Source organism: Globicephala melas, chromosome 11, assembly GCF_963455315.2.
Source record: "Globicephala melas chromosome 11, mGloMel1.2, whole genome shotgun sequence".
NCBI lineage: Eukaryota > Metazoa > Chordata > Mammalia > Artiodactyla > Delphinidae > Globicephala > Globicephala melas.
Window position 1 is genome coordinate 36090955 of NC_083324.2, and position 23520 is coordinate 36114474.

Genomic DNA, 23520 nt, shown 5'->3' on the forward strand with positions numbered 1-23520 from the left:
AAAAAAAAAGTCATGCAGCTCAGAATTTAACTGTTCGTTTTCTTATAACTGTGCAAGAATTTCTCTTCTTACACCTTTTATTAATATTTTAATTACAACAGTTTATCTGCATTTAAATTTTGTATCTGTAGTTAAATCTCCAGAATAAGCATTGTCAGCTCTTAGAGAACTCATTAGCTGAAACAGTACCTGAGAGATGGTTCATCATGGTTTCCCTTTTCTGTTTAGAAAATGTTAAAATGATCATTGGGAATTCAGCCAGACAAAATACTTGAACCACCACAATATCATTAACAATAGTAGGAAATAAATTAGTGTTATAAAATATTTTGTTTTGTGACTCTTACAATGTGGGTTAGGTTTTGTAGTATACCCAAATAGAGGCAAGACGCAAGTAAAATTACCTTAGATGGGCAAGGTCAGAGTAAGCTGGTGTTTAAATAATGTTTTCATGGCAGATAACTAGCTTTCCATACAGTAGGAATTAAAATCCTTGTACTTGCTGGATTCTAGGAATAAGGTTGCCTAACGTATGTTTTGTGGTTTTGCATTTGTAACGTCTGTTTTCCTTATTTGATCAGTAAAGTTTATGGTGTTTTTAATTTAATCCAAACTTCAGAGGTTTTGGACACGAGTAGGTTATAGAAAATTAGTTTATTTGGCCTTCTTAAAAATAACATGGAGGGACTTCCCTGGCGGTCCAGTGATTAAGAGTTGGCACTTCCATTGCAGGGGCATGGGTTCGAACCCTGGTTGGGGAACTAAAGATCCCACATGCCATGTGGCATGGCCAAAAAATAAAATAAAAATGAACAATAACATGGAAATTAAGGCTGCCTTTCATTAAGAAAATGGATTAGAAATTTGTTTTTTGTACTCTTTGCCTTGGAAAGGATGGTGACAGTCTTGTAGACGTTAAGAGGTTCCTTTTTAATTGATTTTTGTCCTTAGTTTCTTTTCTCCCTCAGTCTTTTAAAATTCAGTCTAATTAAGTAGATTAGTTCAAAAGAAGGCAAATCCTCAGCCAGCCCAGTCACCTGCCTGCAGCCGTCTTCCAAGTTAGACTTTTCTAACATAAGCCTTACTTTGTATAGCGACTTTATGAGAGTTGGTGTTAGTAATAGCCTTAGTGTCTGAGACAGCTATTGGAATTCTTAAGACTTAGGGTAAGTAAAAACCTCAATATTAAGCTATCGTAATTAATTACAAATGTTTGTATTGGAGGAGGAGGAGTGAAGGGACTCTGACATATCTGCCTCTCATTTATCATCTTAAGACTGCTCTTCAGGGAATTCCTCGGCGGTCCAGTGGTTAGGACTCAGCGCTTTCACTGCCGGGACCGGGTTCAATCCCTGGTTGGGGAACTAAGATCCCGCAAGCTGCACAGCGCAGCCAAAAAACAAAAAGGACCGCTCTTCATTGCCCATATGCAGCTCGCCTGGAGGTTAAATGTGTATTATTCTAAACGCTCCTTCATGGAGTTGCCAATACTTTCTCTTTTCTTTAACCCTCATCAAGTGGAATGGCCTCTTATTTTCTAAAATGTGTAGATCACCATGATTCTTCATTAAGGTAGCTTAAAACCTCCCTGATTTTTATCTCTTCCTAGGGTTTGCATGTTAGCCACTAACAGGATTTTTGCTAATATGTTTGCTTTGTAATTGACCACCTTACTAGGTTCTCTTATTACTTCTTGTAATGTTTTATTCTTTTGGATTTTCAGTTAAATTGTCATATTGTCTAAACGGTGCTTTTGCCTCTTCACTCTGTATTTTGAAATTGTCACTTCTAGGCCTCTAATCAGTATCACTGGTAAAGATACCTTGTAGTGCTTGTCAGGATTTTTGCACTGGACTTTCAGGAAGTGTGTTTCATAATTTTCATAATGGAAGATTCTAGCCATGTGTTTGTCTTTCACAGAACAAAGCTAAAGAATCAAGAATATGAAACTTTAGATCATTTGGAGTGTGATCTGAATTTAATGTTTGAAAATGCCAAACGCTATAATGTTCCCAACTCAGCCATCTACAAGCGAGTTCTAAAACTGCAACAAGTCATGCAGGTATGATTTCTTGGTTTTGCTAAGTTGTTGTATGTATAATTGAAATAATCTTACACATTTTGAGTGTGTTTTTTTAAGATACGTGATTTCCCTCCAGCAATATCACATCATTCATTTCAGCCACAAGTACTGCTGAATATGTTTTTAAGAGTTTTCAGGACCATGTAGAGTAGAAATAATAGTTTAGACTGGTTTAGCTTTGTGAGTGGAAGAAGCAGGGATTTGTCCCTGGGGAGTAATTTTAGGGATGTCAGGAAGTTTCCCTCTAATCACAGATGATATTCTGTCATTTAGGTTTTATTTCTTTGGTTCTAGACTGTTTCTGTTATGGTAGGAGAAGGGTCCTAGGAGAAGGGACATCTTAAGGCTAATTAATCATTATACAGTGTCCATGAGTTTATTGAATCCTTTCGGAGAGCACACCTTGGAGTGCATCTGAGGCCATGGGTCTTTTAATATTTATATATTCTAGAAGTGTTCGGCAGAGTGAGCTTGACTCCCAGGGTCTGCTCTGTTTTAGGCAAAGAAGAAGGAGCTTGCCAGGAGAGATGACATTGAGGATGGAGACAGCATGATTTCTTCAGCAACCTCTGATACTGGTAGTGCCAAAAGAAAAAGGTAGATACTCTTCTTATAGCTGGAGACATCTTCTCAGTTTCTTTTTATTTTGTTTTAGATTTAAGTGCAGAAAAATGTTTCTTTAAGCTGTCAAGTATGAATTATCTTATAAGCTTTAACTATTTTATAACATTTAAAAATTCATTTGTAAATTGTATGATTAGTGCTTTTTTTTGTACTATATTGGCTTTAGATAACATAGATAAAAATAACTACTTATGTAGCTTGGCAAAACATGTTATTCTTTTTGCTGTCCAGGTTATTTTGTTTTAACGTGGCATTTAAGAATGCCCCTTAAATCTAATTTAGGTAACTTCTACATGGTGAATTACAAAAAAAAAAAAAAATCAGTACTACCATTGTAGTGAAGTAAGTCATTATTCTTACCCATTTCTTTTTCCTTGTTAATCTGATCTTTATTTGCCATTTTAAGAATGTCAGATTGTAAAATACCAAGTCATAACTTCTTGTAGTTCATAAAAGGTTAAGCTAGATATTTGGTTTTCTTTTCTTTCTAACCTTTCTGTCAACTTCCCTAACCCTTCCTTTTTCTCATGGGTTTTATGGAGGGGGGCCTTACTGTGAGATTCTGAAGCTGGACTCCTGTAAAGAATCATGCAAGACCATCTCTTGTCTGTGCCTCCCACATGGAGTTTCTCTGGCCTAATCTTTGTGGAACACCATATTCTTCTTCAGCCTTAACTGTCTCACCATCTTTGTAACAGCAGGGAGGATACCTTAAACAAGGAATAAGGTCCATCACTAATAGCAGGGCTTGACAGGTTCAAAATTGAGTGAAGAAATCATTAGTAACTATTAATACAGTTCTGTTCATGTATTAGTAGATCCACTGAGACCTGAGGATTTTAAAAGGTGGTTTAGAAAAGACAAGCTGTCTTGTCTTTCCCTATAAATAACATTTGGGAAATTTTTTCTAGCTTTGAAAATAACTTTGCTATGCTATACCAAGGTAACTAAATTGATTGGTGTGCCCTGAGATGTGAGTCTCCTCCATTACTGGCCTATGAATTTCATCCTTCCAAGTTCTTAATTCCTTGTTATACCAGGGACAACGGAGGAAAAATGTGAAACCAGATCAGAGGCATCAAATCAAGAACATCTTTGAGTGTAATTATATAACTACTACAGCATCACCTGTGTTTTCCAGATCAGTCACCAATCAAAGATAAAAACTTCTCAGGCAAAAGAAGGTAATGGAGGCAAAAGTGATGGTACAGTTAGTGCCAACACTGAATGAAGAGAGAGATCTTAAACTAGTTGAGTGTTAAGAAAACAGTTCCAAGGACGCATTAGCCCAGGCCAGAGCCTTAAAAAAATATCTGTGGCTTGTACTTTGTGGGACAACCCAAATAGATTAAATGAAAGTTATTATTCTAAAACCTCCCATAAAAAGAAAAGCATTATGTTCTTGAAATAATAAAATCCTACTTTAGACCAAAAGTCTTTTTGTGCACAGGTTTCTTAGGAAGTGTTTTGTTTAATGAAGTGAAAAATACAAGTAAGAGAAGAACAAATATAAATCATAGCTAAAGCAATAAAATAACATATCTGGGTTTGAAATACAGGCATGAGCACACATTAAGAGGTTGACAGAAGCAAGTCCTATACTTTGGACTGTGACAAAGGAAATAACATAACCAGCCTTTTAGAAGGTAGTTATGTTAAAAGGTTTTGGTAATAAGAAACAGACTTCTCCAGAATTCAGGCAAACATGACAGCCTAGTAGGTTAAGTTAAGCTTATCCAGAGAAGTCAGGGCCAAGTTTTCAAGTACCACTTGACTTGACTCCTAAGTATTGTGTATGATTCTGTCTTTGCCTTATTTTTTTCATATCAAAGATTGTGAGAAGAATTACTGCGGGTATGTTCTCTTCATTCTGGGAATGTATTCTTCTCCCCAAACCCTCTACCCAAAAATCCACCTGCTATCTTCCATGTTGAAATGTTCCAAGTATTCTTAAAACCTTTTATCCTTTGGATTGAATAATCCTCTTTTTTCTCAACCATATTTGGTTTGTACATGACCTCCAATGTTGCTTGTTTTGTTTCTCTTCACATGTAATGTTTGTTTCTGCTTTCCCAGGAACACTCTTGACAGTGAGATGTTGGGTCTCAGGAGGCTATCCAGGTGTGCAGTCCTTTTTTATGCATAAACATATTTTTTAAAGTGTAACTTTTATGGCGTGGTCAGTACTGATTAGGTGAAAAGTGCAGCCTTAAGCATGTGAATAATGGTTTTTATTTGGATGCCAGTTTATTTTATGAGTAAAGAAAGCAGTACAGTTTAGAAGTGTAGTTAGTAAAATGAGAATTAGCCTAGGTATATTCAGGAGCTGTAATTTGTTGCCAGCTTTGCCAGGGGCAGTAAGCCCCCACAGCAGTCATTGTGGCTGTGCTTCTGCAGCAGAGGTGGAGAGGCTGAGAATATGGTAGCATTGCCAGTGTCCAGGGGCTGGCGGGTGCTGATTGTCTTTTACAGATTGGGGGATGGTGGAGGGATTATAATCAGTGTTGACAATCCAAGTGATGTCAGTCTATGTTGGCACCATTGCGTTGGGTTACTGCTTCTTGAGCATAAATACATTCTTCAGTCTCTGATCTTGTCCATGTTTTATTTCTTTAAAAGCATCCATTCTTTTGCATGTTACTTATGATTTTTAAAAACAGCCCATAAGTTGCCATGTTATGGTCCTAGTAATCATTGTGTGGTGCTTTTATTTTCACCTTTGCCATCTGGCATTCATGGAGTGTCAGTTGTTTGCAGAACACCAGACTCTGCTCACAGGTCATAAAGGAGAACGTTTAGTCATCACCTCTACCTTCCAGGAATTTATTGGCCAGGAAAAGAGGCAGGCTAAAAAGAAATGAACTTATGTGTGATCTCTGTAGTAAAATAATTGTTTAAGGTACACAGTTGTATAATTGTATGGAAGTGTTCTGTGATTGCCCAAATAGCTTTAGGAAATGTGATTTCCCTATCATGCTTTTTCTTAAAAGTTAGATGTTTTAAAGTTATCTTTATGTTGCTACCATATGCAGTCCACTCTACAAAATTACTGTATTATTATCTTCTTCCTAATATTTTCCTTAAGAAAAGTTTTCTTAGATAGTAAATTTAAGGAAAAGACAATGGATTGTATTTCTTTTATATCATTCATAGTATATGGCACTGGTTCTGGGTAGTAGTAGAAGAAAGAAATGTGGGGCATGGTGGAGTAGTGTTACAACCCCGAGCACTAGAGCCTTAACTGCCCAAGTTCAAATCCCAGTTGTTCTTATCAGCTGTGTTCTGAGCCTCATCTCAATTTCCTCATCTGAAAAAGGGGTTGATGACATTACCTGCATAGGATTGCTGTGAAGACCTGATTGCTTAGTATGTTTAAAGCCCATGGAACTGGGCCTGGATGCAGTGAATACTCACTAAATGTACTCACTCTGATTATTTTCTGCCAGTATTTCCTGCTGGCATCAAGACATGGTAGATTTCATTTTGTTTTTAGTCAGATGTTACTAGTCTGGGAAACTCCTTAAAAAGGTGAGTAAAAAAGTCCTTGAAGACTTGAAAATGAAATATAGAAAGCCTTGTAAAAGAAAGAACCTTTGGGTTTACTTAGCTTCACAGCAGGCACCACTGAAGGTCTAGGGCCAGGGAGTTAAATTAAATGCTGGGAGACTTTGAAGCCTATGAGCAGGGTTGACTTTGATTAGAGAGGCCCTTGGTAAGAGCTAAGTTTTTATCATCCACTTGCATGATAAAAGCAGTCTGGTGATTATCAGCTGATTCAAGTCTCAGTTCTGATTAGTCACTTTATGGCCTTAGGTATTCACCTGGGTCTCTAAGCCTCTGTTTTTATATCTGCAAAGTTGGGATAATAATTGTACCTGGTTCTCAGAGTTTGAAGTTTAAATGATAGTGCTTAGCACAGTCCCTGGCATGTGGTAGAAGTGTTAGCTGTAACTATAAATAGGAATCTTGTGTGTATATCCAAATACAAATACATAATAAATAATAGCTTCATAGGAAGAATAATGATAAGGACATTTGAGAAAGTGGTCAGCCACAAACTATGAAGGTTAGGACTAACACCATGGCATGAAAAATTAAAAGGAAAGATTAGATCTAGAAGCGCTATGGAGGTCCTCTAGGACTTAGTGATAAACTAAGAGAGGCAAAAAGTGACATTGATTTCAGTGTTTTAGGCTGGGTTTAAGGGTCAGGTGGTGGTCCTGGAAAATCAGGGATTCAGAGCGAAGCCCCTACTAGCTCATAATCTTCATGCAAATTAGAAAAAGCACCCATTTCTCTTGACTTTCATTTATTGGAAAATTGCTGTAATATACTGATTTTGTTAGCACAGAACCAATTATGGCCCATCTCCTGTAAACTTCTAAAACTGTATATTTATTATGTGTCTGTGACCTGAATTGACATCCCCTTAAGTGTGGCACCCTTAAGTGCATAATGACAAACAACCTTGGTTTTGAACCCCCTTAAGATGTATTTTATCGAAGTAGCTTCACAGGTGCTGATTAAAAAAGAATGAGTATGCCAGTTACAAGGTCTGGGATTTAATTTTATGCACCTTTCCCAAAATAGGGAAGAGTGAACAAACTTTATAGTTACTAATCTGAGGGAGGAAGAGAGGATGAATAGAGGGGTTTAAAGAAGAATCTAAAAATCAAAGTGACATTGAAAACAGTAACCAGAAAGTATCACATAGGGAAATATGGTAGCTGTCTTTCAAAGTTACTTTCAAAAGTGTGGATATAATAAGGTTCAACATCATATTGGAAAAGGATAAAGTAAATATACCAGCCACCCAAGCTAATACAGTTATAAAAGAATATGAAGTTTAGCTCTGAGTTTTTTCTGGCAGTCAGACTAAAAGTAATGGGCCTGTGGGTCTTGGTCTCAAAGGCAATATAAGGATCTGGAAAAATGTAAACAAAATAACAAAACTGGATTAGTTCAGAGAAGATTGTTTGACCCTAATGACAAAAGTTTTGCTTGCCTTTGAGGATGGAAACCAGTTACATATCACTCTCTTGAAGTGAATGATACAAATGGAGAAAGGATACTATAAGTGTTACAAGTCCTAAAGCAGTAAATTTCAGTTATTAGACCAGTTACCAAATTCTGTGATATCAAATTCAGGTTCTGAAATTTTTCTTAATAGGCTTCTTGAAGGCTAAAGTCATCTGTGTTCTAATCTCTGCTCAGATATGGAGCTCTGTAATGTTGGAGCTTTGTCCTGCATTCCCCTTTTATTATTTACTTGCTAAAGTCCTGGACTGAGAGAGTTCTTCCTCTCACATCATCCCCTCAGGATATGCAGGTGTTCAGGAGTGGTTGTCATAGGAGATGGGACACTTCTCTTTGTGTTTGTTTGTTTGTTTAAGGGAGAACTGTTAGTAGGGAATCAGCAGTTTTATTCCACTTCTGCTCTGTTCTTAAAAAATATATTTCAGTTGATAACAGAATTTCATTTTCTTTGACATTAGACAAGATCTTTTTTCAAGCATTGCATTTCATAAATATTCGAAACACGTTTGCCTGGTGTTCTTGGGGGGTGCTCCTGCCAGAGTCAGTATGTTTTAACTATTTTGAAAATTTTCCTAATATTTGCTTATAGCTTCCAGCATGTTTACTGTGTTTGTGCCATACATAATCAATACATTATAATCATGAAGCACCTGCCCACAAGATTAATTTGTTTTATTTCATGTTCATCCTTGTATCAAGAAAACTGAACCTGTTCTCATTTTCCCCCTTTTCTCCCTTCCCCCTCAACAGTAAAAAGAACATTCGAAAGCAGCGAATGAAAATCTTGTTCAATGTTGTTCTTGAAGCTCGTGAGCCAGGTTCAGGCAGAAGACTTTGTGATCTATTTATGGTTAAACCATCCAAAAAGGACTATCCTGATTATTATAAAATCATCTTGGAGCCAATGGACTTGAAAATAATTGAACATAACATCCGCAATGACAAATATGCAGGGGAAGAGGGAATGATAGAAGACATGAAGCTGATGTTCCGGAATGCCAGGCACTACAACGAGGAGGGCTCCCAGGTGAGGATGTGTGGGAATCCTGGAGTAGGTACATTTTCTTTTGATCTTGAGAGACCAGGTCTAGAGGCCTAACTTAGGTTGCCCTTCTCAGTGACTAGCTTAATATTTTGTCTTTTCTTAATTATTTAAAATGGGAGGCAGGACACTGTAAAGGTTAAAAGTTTATACCCTGTACAGTTGTCCCTCAGTATCAGGGGTGGGGAGTTGGTTCCGGGACCCCTGCGGATACCAAAATCCACAGATGCTCAAGTCTCTTATATAAAATGGCATAGTACAGTCAACCCTGCGAATCCCATGGATTCCATATCCATGGATCCAGAGCGTCAAGTGTAATCTGACATTTGAATTTGAATCCTGCTCTGCCAATCCCTGTGTAAGTAACTTATCTTTTCTGAGCCTCATCTGTAAAGTGGAGATAATAGCAGTACTTGCATCAGGGTTATTATAGGATTTAAATGAGATAATATTTACAGAGCATGTAGCACAGTGCCTGGTATTCAAACACTCAGATGAAAGCCAAGGACAATAAAATCTTTCATCATAATTTTATTATTACTATCCGCAGTAGCCATACTTCTCTAAGGATAGTCTAGAAAATTGTATAATTATATAAATATCAGGGTATTCCCAGTAATGCACCTTTGAATAATTGAGTTTGTTATGAAGCATCTTGATTTTCAGTTCTTTGTCAGTAAAGCTAAGATACATTCTTCCTTTCATATTTTTTTCTATTTCATGTCCTTTACTTAATTTTTTTTTTTTTTTGTGGTACGCGGGCCTCTCACTGTTGTGGCCTCTCCCGCTGCGGAGCACAGGCTCCGGACACGCAGGCTCAGCGGCCGTGACTCACGGGCCCAGCCGCTCCGCAGCATGTGGGATCTTCCCGGACCGGGGCACGAACCCGTGTCCCCTGCATCGTCAGGTGGACTCTCAACCACTGCGCCACCAGGGAAGCCCTACTTAATTTTTTAAATTGAGGTATAAGTGACATGTTTCAAGTGTACAACATAGAGATTTGATATTTATATATTGCAAAATGATCACTGCAGTAAGTCTAGTTAACATCCATCACCATATGTAGTTACAAATTTTTTTTCTTGTGATAAGAACTTTTGAGATCTATTCTCTTAGCAACTTTCAAATATGCAATACAGTATTATTAACTATAGTCACCATACATTACATCCCCATGACTTATTTATTTTATAACTGGAAGCTTGTACCTTTTATCTCCTTCATTCGTTTTGCCCGTCCCCCACCCCCACCTCAGGCAGCCACCAATCTGTTCTCCATATCTATGAGCTTGGGGTTTTTTTTTGGAGGGGGCTGTTTTTAGATTCCATATAAGTGAGATCATACAGTATTTGTCTTTCTCCATCTTAACTTATTTCACTTAGCATAATGCCCTCAATATTCATCCACGTTGTCTCAAATGGCAAGATTTCATTTTTTTTATGGCTGAATAATACTCCTGTGTGCGTGTGACATTTTCTTTATCCATTCATCCATTGATGGATGCTTAGATTGTTTCCTTATCTTGGCTATTGTAAATAATGCTGCAGTGAACATGTATTGGGGTACATAGATCTTTTCTGAGTTTTCTTTATCTACTTTAAATCTCCCAGAAATAAAAGTACATTTTCAAATTGTTTATTTCCTTTCTTATACTATTACATTTCAATATAAAATGAAGTAGGCACTGAGGGTGCTTGTGATCAAAGAAATGGTTCTCTCTGTCATAGGAGTTTACACTGTCCTCAGTGTCATTGGCCAATGTGCCACTTGTCTGCCACTGATAAAGAAAAAAGCCACCCTTACGAGAGGTTGCCAAAGAAGAGAGGTCAGTTATTCCCTCAGCCCCTCTGCTCTGGGGCAGTCAGGGAGGAGAGCCTTTGTGGGGGGAGTGGGAGGAGGCAGCTGTGGGAGCAAAACAGTTGGGTGCGTAACCTTGTCCTTGGCTCTGTGTTACCACCCTTGGCCCAGTCTTCATAGAGGGAGAGCCTCAGCAGGGATTGTTGCTTTTCACAAATCAGATTCCAGGCTGTGAACGCACACTGGTGTTAAATCCCTTCTAATGTTTGAGATGGTTCTCTCCAACTATCAGATGTTTTTAATTTTTAATTTCCATTGAGCTAAGTCTGGCTACCTTGAGGGTCCAGTGCAAGAGAGATTTATGAAGAAACAACACACGTAAATATATCTCAGAACTTCTGCAAAAACTTGCAATGATTCTAGTACAGTAGTTCTCAAACTTTAGCCTGCATGGGTGTACATTAGAGTCACCTGGAAAACTTTAAACAACAAACCAGTTGAGGCTGAGGCCCACCCCATGGAGGTGTGATTTTGTTGCTCTGTAGTGATCTCAGGCTTTATTTCTTTAGTTCTCAACTATCCTATGTTTTTAAAACTTCTTTATGGATGTATATTATACTTCAGTGGAAAACTTCTTAAAAAATAATTTTAATTATATTTGTAATTAAATATAGGTGTACAATGATGCGCACATCCTGGAGAAGTTACTCAAGGATAAAAGGAAAGAGCTGGGCCCACTGCCTGATGATGATGACATGGCTTCTCCCAAACTCAAACTGAGTAAGGCAGCCTCACACTTCATTGTTCAGTTCAGTCCATCAAGGATAAATTGCTGATTTACTGAAATAATATTTAATTAATTGGTGAATATAATTGAACTTGTACTACAGCATGGAGTTTCTCGCTTCCTTTTAAGCACTGTCTTCTGTATTTTAAGTAAACATAAAAGCATGTGAAGAATAGAAGAATATAATGTCAAAGGTTTTGCTTTCTTGAATGCAGTGGACATTTTGTAAATGTTAAATAGTAAGAATAGATATTTTTTCTACATGTGATGCCTGGAAGAGTATAGTGGCAGATTTTATTCTATTTTTTTTTTTTGTATGTTTGTTTGCTGATTATTAGAATTAAAGATTAGTCCCAGTAGTTCCTCCTAGACAGAATTTGAGAGGTTAGAGATGTCTAGCCACTGTACTGTAAGTTAACTTGGCTGTCTTTTTTTTTTTTTTTTTTTGTGGTTCGTGGGCCTCTCACTGTCGTGGCCTCTCCCGTTGCGGAGCACAGGCTCCGGACACGCAGGCTCAGCGGCCATGTCTCACGGGCCCAGCCGCTCCATGGCATGTGGGATCTTCCCGGACCGGGGCACCAACCCGTGTCCCCTGCATCGGCAGGCGGACTCTCAACCACTGCGCCACCAGGGAAGCCCTTGGCTGTCTTTTGAGCGTAGTCTGTGGATGGTTGTTTGGTTGAAAACTGTGAGAGAGAAGAGAGACAGCAAAAACAATTAGTACCATTGGGCTAAAGAAGAGGTTTCTGCCTTATTTAAAATATATAAGTAAAATAAATACCAAGCAAATGACAGTGGTGGTGTCAAATATTCTTTAGAGTCGTATTTGCTGAAAAGGGAAAAAACAAACAGACCCTGATTTTTTTATATGAAATGACTGTAAACTGAATTTACAATAGCTTTGGGTATGATTTATTGCTAAGTGATCATTCCTTTTTGTCGTGCCATTCATTTATCTCTTCATGGAATTGTAAAAGCACACAGAAGGTTTGCAGAAACGAAAACCTTCTAATTTATAGGGATATAATGCCTTTTAAAACTAGAATTCATTATACAAGTTGAGTTAGGAAACTAATGAAAGATAGATACTTTAACAGTAACTATCTAAATATATATAAATACATTTTTCTTTAAGTTCAGGGAAAGGAGATTTTAACATGCAATGTTAATTTTTTCATTTCTCAATTTTATGAAAAATTCAAAACATATATAAGTATAAAGAACAGTACAGTGAATCCCTGTATATACCTGTTACTCAGCATTTATCAAGATTCTGCCATACTTATTTCCTGTCTTCCCTTTTTTCCTTCTTTTTTCTTTGTTCTGAATTATTTTAAGCCAAATCCAATCATGTGATTTTATTTCTACATAGTTCATTATGCATCTCTAAAATACGCAGATATTTTCTTAAATAGCCATGAAGTCATTGTCACACCTAACAAAATTAGGAGTTTCTTGGTTTCATCTAATACCTGAAAAATTTTCAGATTTTACTGATTGTCTCACAAATGTATATTTATAGTTGGTTTCTTCAAATCAGGATCTAATTAAGTTCTATATATTACATTTGATTATTTTGTCCTTAAACTCATAGTTTAGAGGAGTCCCCCTCCTTTTTTTATCCTCATGCCATTAACTCTAGAAACCTGGTCACTTTATTGTGCAGTCCAAAGTTCTGGATTAGTTAGTTCACTTCCTTGTGATGTCAGTTAACTTTTTCCTTTATTTCCCTTATTTCTCATAAATGGAAGTTAACTTTAAAGGCTTGATTAGATTCAGTTTCAACTTGGCAAATAAGGTCCACACATTGCATTTGATTGATGGTTCTTTTAATCTATAAATTCCCCTCCCTCTCTTTTTTTCCCTTGCAGTTTGTTGAAGAAATTATTTGTACTGTAGTTTCCCACAGTCTAGGTTTTGCTAATTGTGTCCCTTTGCTGTAGTTTCACGTGTTCTTTTGTCCTTTTTAGTTCCTATAAATTGGTAGTCGATCAGATTTAGATTTAAATTTGATTCTCCCCTCCCTTTGACACAGAAACTGACTTCAGAGGTGATATAGTGTCTTCCATCAGGTGGCACGTAATATCTGGTTGTTTCTTTAAATTATGTTAATAGCTATTGATGCTTAATTCATTGAAGAGCTGTTAGATAGTGATAGTTTAGTTTTATCATTCCTTGCTCATTTACTAACTGGAATACTTCTATATAAATAAACTTTGCCTCATCCAGTGTTTGGTTACCCAGTGGTATGGTTTTTTTGTTTGTTTGTATATATTGTTTGGTTTTTGAAAGGATAAAAGCTAGATTTTTTTTCCCCTTTTATTTACCAGTTTTCAAAATAATGAAATACAAAGAAAATAATGCATTGGTTTACTAAAGTCCTGCAACATCTACCCTATTGTTTGTTTGTTTGTTTTTATTTATCATTAAGAACTACTAGATTTAAACATATTGCTGAGTTTTATAACCCATTGCAATTATGGTTCTTGTTGATATTTACGTTGTCCCAAACTGGCTGCTATGGTCTTTTTTTTTTTTATTTTTTTTCCTGCTATGGTCTTTTGACCTGACCATGGTAAGAAGTCATTGGTAGATTCTTTACTGTCTAGTGTTTCAAGCTATACCAGGCTCATCTTGTATAGACTAGGAATTAGCCATTTGCCAAAGAGCTACTAACATTAGTATTTGAAATCAGTATTCCAGAGCTATAGTCTTTATAGTCAAAATTATATAGGGGTATACTGCAACTGGGTTGGTCACTGTTTCTAGAATTTTCAGTGGACAGAGCTAAGAAATTTTGTGTGTGTGCATTTTATATTTAAAGAGAAAATACATCTTAAGTTCATACTGATACTCCCAGTTGAGATTCAAGGCCACAAGGTTTTTATTCAGTGTCCTCTGTTTTAACATCTTGATCTCTTTTTCTCCCTTGATGAAAATCTCAGTTCTCAAGGATACCATAGGAGATGGAGTTAGAGTGTCACATAGCTACTCATTTCCTTTATTCTACCTTATTCACAACTATCTCAACATAATAGTACTTACTCTCCCACCAAAAATATGAGTAGTGAAAACAGTTTTTCTAGTTCTTTCTTTGTTGATAGGGTATGTTTCACTAGAAATATACTAATTACTGTGTTTTATAAATCACTTGGAATAGTCCCTTCCTTGTGGTTATGCTACCAACTTTTTACAAATTTAGGTTCATATAGTTTATCCATTTAATATAAATCTTTCTTTAGGTAGGAAGAGCGGTATTTCTCCTAAAAAATCAAAATATATGACTCCAATGCAGCAGAAACTAAATGAAGTCTATGAAGCTGTAAAGAACTATACTGATAAGAGGGGTCGCCGCCTCAGTGCCATATTTCTGAGGCTTCCCTCCAGATCTGAGCTGCCTGACTACTATTTGACCATTAAAAAACCCATGGACATGGAAAAAATTCGAAGCCACATGATGGCCAACAAATACCAAGATATAGACTCCATGGTTGAGGACTTCGTCATGATGTTTAACAATGCCTGTACATACAATGAGCCCGAGTCTTTGATCTACAAAGATGCCCTTGTCCTACACAAAGTCCTGCTTGAAACTCGGAGAGACCTAGAAGGAGATGAGGACTCTCATGTCCCAAATGTAACCTTGCTGATTCAGGAGCTTATCCATAATCTTTTTGTGTCAGTCATGAGTCATCAGGATGATGAAGGAAGATGCTACAGTGATTCCCTAGCAGAAATTCCTGCTGTGGATCCCAGTTTTCCAAACAAACCTCCTCTTACTTTTGACATAATTAGGAAGAATGTTGAAAATAATCGCTACCGGCGGCTCGATTTATTTCAAGAGCATATGTTTGAAGTATTGGAGAGGGCAAGAAGGATGAATCGGTATGTTTTCAAAACCATTTCCTTTTGAGAAGGTGTGACATTTAATGTAAAACAGAAGAAAGAATTTTGCTTTGATGTGCTATTTCAGCATAGGTACATGATTACAGTTGATGGGGTGCTATTTTGAATTTTAATTAGCCAAAACTTATAGAGAGCAAGTATAAGTATAGTCTGTGAAGGAGAGAAGGCACACTACTAAATTGTCTAGAGTAGGGCCAATGAGGGGAAGGAATGAGACAAAATTGAAGATCTGTTGAAAAACATAAACTTTTAAAATATAGCCTTTTGTAGAACATGTATTTTTAATGGATAAAATGCTTTCAATTAGAAATTGTAATATGATTTCCTTTTAAAGTTTGAGTTCAATGCAAGCATGCTTTAAATAAATTAAAATAGCTCTAAGATACTGATCTGAGGTTAGACTGATTTAAATTTGATTGTCATTTCAGATATCTAAAAGGGCTTCTTTTTAATCTCAGATTCGTCACTTTTAAGTTCATTCTGTAGACATTAAATCTTCTAAAAGAAGCAGAAATCAAATTTAAATTTCCATCAAACTTAAATTCCCTTCTAATTTTGATCTGTGCTGTATATTTGCCACACAACAATAGTATATACTCAGCTGTGAAAACAGTTTCAGTTCAGCAATTACAGTGTGTCTTCTATATGCTCTTGAGGTCACTTGGGGGGAATATAAAAAGTTCAAGATACAAACCCTACCTTCCTGGAGCTTATAGTCTATCATGCTGAGAGCTAGACCTTTAGTCACTGAGCATGGGGTGATTCCAGCTGAGGAATCTGTGAAGCCTGGGTTTGCTCTGGATCTTGAAAGAAAAATTAAAAGTAATGTAATGTTTGATGTTCCTGTTGAGCGCCTGCCCTTTGTAAAGCACCATGCTAAGTACTTCATGTACATAATCTCTAACCCTTATAATAGCCATTCTAGGTAGGTGATAATCTTCCTAATTTTTATACGAAGATGTACACGACAGAGAGAAATACATTGCCAAAGTCACACAACTAGTGAGTGGCTTGGCTCATCTTGTTCCCCACTATAGAGAGCCACTGCTGAGCCAGTCACCAAGACGCCAGTCATCCCTTATCACAGCCAGGGATGATAAGACTTGAGCTGTGTGCTCTAAGCGCTTGAAGTCTGACAATTGGGATAGCCCCTATGCTTAGGGAAAAATAATTCCAGGCATGAGATAACGTTTAACAACTTGATATTTAGTAAAAGATGGTGGAGTAAAGGAACTGCGTTAGAGTTCTAAAAAGGCATGAGATGTCAGAGAAGAATGGGAAAATGGGTGGGATTCAGATAAGGTAAGTGGTATGAGTAAAGGTATAGGGTTAGGAAATGAATATAGTGTGTTCAAGAGACATGTGGAGTTGGGGTCAGATTGGAGAGGCCCTTGAGTGACACATTTAGTAAATGGTCCTTATTCTTCAACAGTGCAGATAGAAATAAAGAGAAATATGGAGGGACATATTGTAGTCAAAATCTGCATTCATTTATTTGTTTTCATTTATTCAACAAATGTTTATTGAGTGACTACCAGTTATGAGAATGTTCTGGATACTTGGTATATACCAGTAGACAAAACAGATGAACCCTGCTCTCATGGAGCTTAGAGTTCCACTCTTATTCACAGTTTACTTAAATAGTCCTTAAGTCTAAAGTCACTCCTCTCCTCCCTGCCCCCCTACCTTACCCCCAGTATATCTTGGGGTTAGTTCTGTGAGTCTTCCAAAATAGACTTGTCTCTTAGATTATTAGCAACTTTTGTTTCTTATATAGATGACTAGCAACTTTGTTTCTTGTATAGATGACATGATTATTTTAAGAATTAAGCAGATTTGTATCTCTAGGCAATGAGCTCTTTTGCTTCTAGCATTGTTGACATGGTTAGTTTTTGCTTTTGAGGCCTAGGAGGTAGAGTCCAAGGTGACTTTACAGTATTCCCCTTTTTACCAACGGTTTCACTTTCTGCAGTTTGTTACTCGAGGTCAACCAAGGTCTGAAAATATTAAATGGAAAAACCCAGAACTAAACAATTTGTAAGTTTTATAAATTACACACTCTTCTGAGCACATGATGGAATTATGAATCTGCCCTTTCATTGTAATGTGGATTATCAAAAGTGTTTTCAGTTTTAATTTTATACTTAAAATTGTAAGCTCTTGTAAAATTAATTTCAAGCGAACAGTCTTCAGAAGTCTCTGTTCAGAAAATAGGCATCAAAATAGTGCCCTAGGAGTTTTTTTCCCTTGGCCAGTTTTATTTTTATTGCTTTCCTACAAGTGTTAGCATTTCTATAACCTGAAAAGATTTTAGAATCTTCCTTGAAACATCCATTTAGGTTGTTATTGGCAGTGTTTTAGATTGCCAGTTCACCTTTGCTGGTGAGAAGCATTCTGGAGGCTTCGTTCAAGTTTGATGCTCTAGTGATCCGTATCAGCAGACAGCTGACTGGGCTTGCTACACCATCCACACTAGCCTGACCAGAATGTCTCCATGACTGCTGCTAATAAGTCTTTGTCTCTGGTTACCTTTGTGCATAATTTTTTAGACCCTGATATTCTTAGTTAATAGAATTATCTTCCTTCCTCAGACCAACAGTGGATTAGAAATAGTAATAGTAATAGAATTTCTATTACTAGAATAGTAATATTAATAGAAGTAGTAATAGAATTTCTCTGAGTCTAAATTCTGAAGTTCATTTTGCCCAATCCTCTCATTTTATAAATGGTGAAAGAATCTTTTAAAAGTTTTCAGTATGACACAGATAATTTTTTTTCTATCTTTCACTATGTTGCCTCTGGTGATTCCCCAGAATTATGTAGTTATTTCTGGGAAACTAACATGAACGCTGACTCTGAGGCCTGTAACCATTTTACGATGCCCTTAGGATTTGGCAGTTTAGGTTCAAATATTCATGGAGTCCTACCAGCCTAAGCAACCATGATATAGATCCAAAAAGAAGAAAATGGGCTAAATCTTTTGTTAATACCTTATACAGTGTGTTGGTCCCTTAACTAAGAGAAAGTAAAACTTAATTCAAAGATTAGATGCAAGTAAGTGCTGCACATGGTGTGGAGCCTTAGTATAGTCCCTGACTGTGGCAACCCCCTTCTGTTGCCAAAATCAGCTAATGAACATGCTATGTTTCTCCCCAGGAAGCTGTATGAGGCCTTTCCTTTTACATGAGCTGTACAAGGAGTGAGCCTCAAGGAAAAGGAAACTGGTGAGCATGAGGCTCACCAAGGTAAAATTACACTTCAGATTCTGTTCTAACAAATTTTAAGGAGATAGCCTTATTAGAACTGCACAGAAGTTACCATTATATCAATTAATGCATTAAAGAAGCATTTCATAGAATGCTTTAACATATAAGCAGGGTGCTTAAAAGAAGCAGCTTGTGTGTCAGTGAATACTCTTAATGCTATTATAGGACAGATTCTGAAATATATGAGGATGCGGTAGAACTTCAGCAGTTTTTTATTAAAATTCGTGATGAACTCTGCAAAAATGGAGAGATCCTTCTTTCACCAGCACTCAGCTATACCACAAAACATTTACATAATGATGTGGAGAAAGAGAAAAAGGAAAAACTACCGAAAGAAATAGAGGAAGATAAACTAAAACGAGAAGAAGAAAAAAGAGGTTAGTTTCTTTCATTTTATTAAATATGAAGAAACATTATTATGATCTGTCCTAGCTGGTCTTATAATTACCTGTGGAGCAGAGTCCTGTTTGTGTAAATGAAGACTCAGGGTGTTGGCTCTTTCAAAACAGACGTGGTAAGATGGGAAATGTTTTTGTCACTATCAATTTGTTCATCAGACTGGAAATGGTTGGAAGTTATACGTGACACAGCTGTTATTCTAGTATTTCAAGAACAGAGTTAATTAATTCACAAGTGTGGAAGCTAAATACCTCTTAATACTATTGGTAGATAAAAACCTAAGGGGCACAGCTGGGCCTAGAGAGCATTCTCAGCAGTGCATAAAGTTTCTGCCCCATTGTTCAACAGCATGGCTGTCCTCATATGGACTCAGCCAGGTAAGTAGATTATATTTTGTTTTTGTTTCAAATTATTTATTTATTTATTTATTTATGGCTGTGTTGGGTCTTAGTTGCGGCACGCAGTATCTTTCGTTGCGGTGCGTGGGCTTTTCTCTAGTTGGGGTACGCAGGCTCCAGAGCACGTGGGCTCTGTAGCTGCCGCATGCAAGCTTAGTTGCCCCACAGCATGTGCGATCTTAGTTCCCCGATGAGAGATCGAACCCGTGTTCCCTGCATTGGAAGGCGGATTCTTAACCACTGGACCACCAGGGAAGTCCCCAAGTAGATGATATTTTGGTTGAACCACATAACTAGGAGGAAATTTTTATTTTAATTGTATCAACCTAAAAATTGAGTCACTTGCCAGAATTTAGAAATATTTGAAAGGAGGAACTTTTATTTGAAATTTAATCGTTTCTGAAAAAGTTAGAATTCACATAAATACCTAGAATATATAACTTTCCAAACATTAGATTGAGTAAAGGAATAATAACACTATTGTTAACTTTATAACGTTTATGGAAGTATATATGTGACACAACTAGCACAAAGGAATGGAGCTGTATTGGAGCAAAGTTGCAATATTGAATGAAACTAAATCACTGTTAACCTGAAATAGATGGTGACAAGTTAAAGATGCATATTGTAATACCAGTAATAACAAAGAGAAAAAGTCAATACAGGAATTAAAATGATATGCCAGAAATACTTGCTTAACACAAAAGAGGGTAGTAAAGGAGGAAAAAAGGAACAAAAAAATAAGACAAAAAAAATAGCAAAATGGCAGACTTGAATTCAATCATATCAGTAATTACATACTGTGAATAGACTAAACACTCCATTCAAAATGCATTGGTTATCAGACTGAATTTTAAAAGTAAGATCCAACTGTATACTGTCTATAAGAGATTCATTTAGATTTGGACACAAATAGGTTGAAAGGAAAATGAAGGGAAAAGATATACCATGGAAATAGTAACCATAGTGAGTTGGAGTGACTATATTAATCAGACAAATAGACTTTAAGAAATATTACTAGAGTTGAAGGGGGACATTTTATAATGTTAAAAGAGTCAAGAACGTATAATACTTATAAACGTGTATGCACCTAACAGTGGAGCCCCAAAATACATGAAGCAAAAACTGACAGAATTGAAGAGAAATAGTTAACAGTTATAGTCTCAATACACCTTTCTCAGCAAATGACAGACTAACTAGACCAAAAATTGGCAAAAGTATGACTTAAATAAGATTGCTGTAGACTGAATGTTGTGTCTCCCACCAAAATTTGTATGTTGTAGCCTCCAGTATGTTGGTATTTGGAGATGGGGCCTTTAGGATGTAATTAGGTTTGGATGCAGTCATGGGAGTGGAGCCACTACAGTGGAATTGGTGCTGTTGTAAGGGGATGAAGAGTGAGAAGACAACTGTTTATGAACCAGGAAGTGGACCCTCACCAGACACCAAATCTGCCTCCAGAACTGTGAGAAATGGATGTTTATTGTTTAAGCCACCCCATTTATGGTGGGTGTTCTTACGGCAACCTGAGCTCTAGGACAAGGACTGTCAACTAGCTTGACTTGACTGACGTGTAAAACACTATACCCAATGACTGCAGAATACACATTCTTTTAGAGTGTACATGGAACATTGTCTAGAATGGACCATGTGCTGGGTCATAAAAGTTTAAAAAATTTTAAAGGATTGAAATCATACCAAGTTCTTTTTTTTTTTTTTTATTTTTGGCTGTGTTGGGTCTTGCTGCATGCGGGCTTTCTCTAGTTGTGGCAGGCGGGGGCAACTCTTTGTTGCTGTGCATGGGCTTCTCATTGCGTTGGCTTTTCTTGTTGCAGAGCGCGGGCTCTAGGTGTGCGGCCTTCAGTAGTTGCGGCACGTGGGCTCAATAGCTGTGGCTTGCAGGCTCTAGAGTGCAGGCTCAGTAGCTGTGGCACACGGGCTTAGTTGCTCCGCGGCATGTGGGATCTTCCCAGACCAGGGCTCGAACCCGTGTCCCCTGCATTGGCAGGCGGATTCTCCACCACTGTGCCACCAGGAAAGTCCCAGGTTTTTAATTTTGAGACAGAAGATTCTTCTCTTGAGAAATGGACCAGGCAGTGGGGATCTAAAGATAACATCTGGTCCTCAGTGAAATCCATCCAGCTCTATGTATGCATGGAGAGCTTCCAGTCAGCTTTTTAAAGCGTTTTACTTTTGTTTCTTTTTTTTTTTTTCTTGGCTGCACCACACAGCATGTGGGATCTTAGTTCCCAGACCAGGGTCAGACCCACGCCCCCTGCACTGGAAGCACAGCATCTTAATCACTGGACCACCAGGGAAGTCCCTAAAGTGTTTTACTTTTTTTTTTTTTTGCAGTATGCGGGCCTCTCACTGTTGTGGCCTCTCCCGTTGCGGAGCACAGGCTCCGGATGCGCAGGCTCAGCGGCCATGGCTCACGGGCCCAGCCGCTCCACGGCACGTGGGATCTTCCCGGACCCGGGCACGAACCCGTGTCCCCTGCATCAGCAGGCAGACTCTTAACCACTGCGCCACCAGGGAAGCCCAAGTGTTTTACTTTTAAATAGAAGCAGATGTTTATTTAAATGGGACCAAATATTTAAGGGAAAACTCTCTAAGATGTTAAAATAGAGAGCAAAACAAAAAATGGAACTTGGAAGAAACAAAGAAATTGAAGGTAGCAGGAGAAAATTTTTTTTAAAAACCAACTAACTGGACCTTCAGAGAGATGACAAGCTACTGTATCCATAAAACAAGAACAGAAAGCCATAAAAAGTGAACATTTGCAGAACAGAAAATTTCTTGGAAATTAAAAATATGGCATACCCACAGTTAAAGAAAATATTCACAAATCATTATATCTGATAACGGTCTAGTATCCAGAATATGCAAAGGACTCCTACAGTTCAACAACAACCAAACAACACAATTCAAATGTGGGCAAAAGATTTGAATAGATATATCCTCAAAGAAATTATAGAAATGGCCATAAGCACATGAAAATTAATGTTCAACGTCATTAGGGGAATGAAAATGAAAATTACTGTGAGATACCACTTCACACCCTTTAGGATAACTGTTATGCAACAACAAAAAAAAGATACAAGTGTTGGTGAACATGTGGAGAAATTGGGACCCTCATAAATTGCTGGTGGAAATGTAAAGTGGTGCAGCCACTATGGAAAACAGTTTGGCAATTTGTTTAAAAGCTAAACATTTCATTACTATATGATCAATAAGTTCTGCTCCTAGGTATGTATCCAAAAGAACTGAAACCAGGGACTCAAGCAGATACTTGTATACCAATGTTCATAGCAGCATTATTCATAATAGTCAGAAGACAGAAACAACCCAAGTATCCATCACAGATGAATGGATAAACAAAATGCAGTATTTACATACAGTGGAATATTATTCAGCCATAAAAGTAAAGAAGTTCTAATACATACTACAAGGTGGATGAACCTTGAAAATATTATGCTATCTGAAATAAGCCAGGCACAAAAGGACAGATGCTGTGTGATTTCACGTATATGAGGTACCTAGAATACCAAATTCATGGAGAGACAAAGTAGATTAAAGGTTACCAGGCTGTGCGTAAGAAAGATAAGGAGTTATTATTATTTAATGATTACAGAGTTTCTGTTTGGATTAAAGAAAAAGTTTTGGAAATAGTGGTTATGGTTACACAACATTGTGAGTATAATTAATGCCACTGAATTATACACTTAAAAATCGTCCAGAGCTTCCCTGATGGCGCAGTGGTTAAGAATCCGCCTGCCAGTGCAGGGGGCACGGGTTTGAGCCCTGGTCAGTGAAGATCCCACATGCCGCGGAGCAACTAAGCCCGTGTGCCACAACTACTGAGCCTGTGCTCTAGAGCCCGCGAGCCACAATTACTGAAGCCCAACGTGCCTAGAGCCCATGCTCCACACAAGAGAAGCCACCACAATAAGAAGCCCACGCACCGCAACGAAGAGTAGCCCCTGCTCGCTGCAACTAGAGAAAGCCCACGTGCAGCAACAAAGACCCCACGCAGCCAAAAATAAAATAAGTAAATTTATTTTTTAAAAATCGTCGAAAAATGGTGAATTTTATGTGATATATATCTTACCACAATTTTTAAAAATTAATGTAGTATACCAAAAACCATTGAATTTTGCACTTTTAAAAAAATTCGTTAA

At 37.4% G+C, this 23520-nt stretch overlaps 1 protein-coding gene across 19 annotated transcripts in view; it reads left to right on the forward strand.

The window, feature by feature from the left end:
• Positions 1-23520, forward strand: part of PBRM1 (polybromo 1) — a 104196-nt gene that overhangs the window by 37282 nt on the left and 43394 nt on the right. For 9 of the 19 annotated variants that reach the window (XM_030867377.2, XM_060308934.1, XM_060308941.1 and 6 more), the window contains 7 exons: positions 1921-2062; positions 2583-2680; positions 4784-4828; positions 8495-8771; positions 11258-11363; positions 14613-15255; positions 18708-18919. In XM_030867377.2, the coding sequence (XP_030723237.2) occupies positions 1921-2062; positions 2583-2680; positions 4784-4828; positions 8495-8771; positions 11258-11363; positions 14613-15255; positions 18708-18919 (1523 nt within the window). The remainder of the gene's footprint in view (positions 1-1920; positions 2063-2582; positions 2681-4783; positions 4829-8494; positions 8772-11257; positions 11364-14612; positions 15256-18707; positions 18920-23520) is intronic. The other 10 variants (XM_060308939.1, XM_060308943.1, XM_060308944.1 and 7 more) reach the window with 2 other exon arrangements.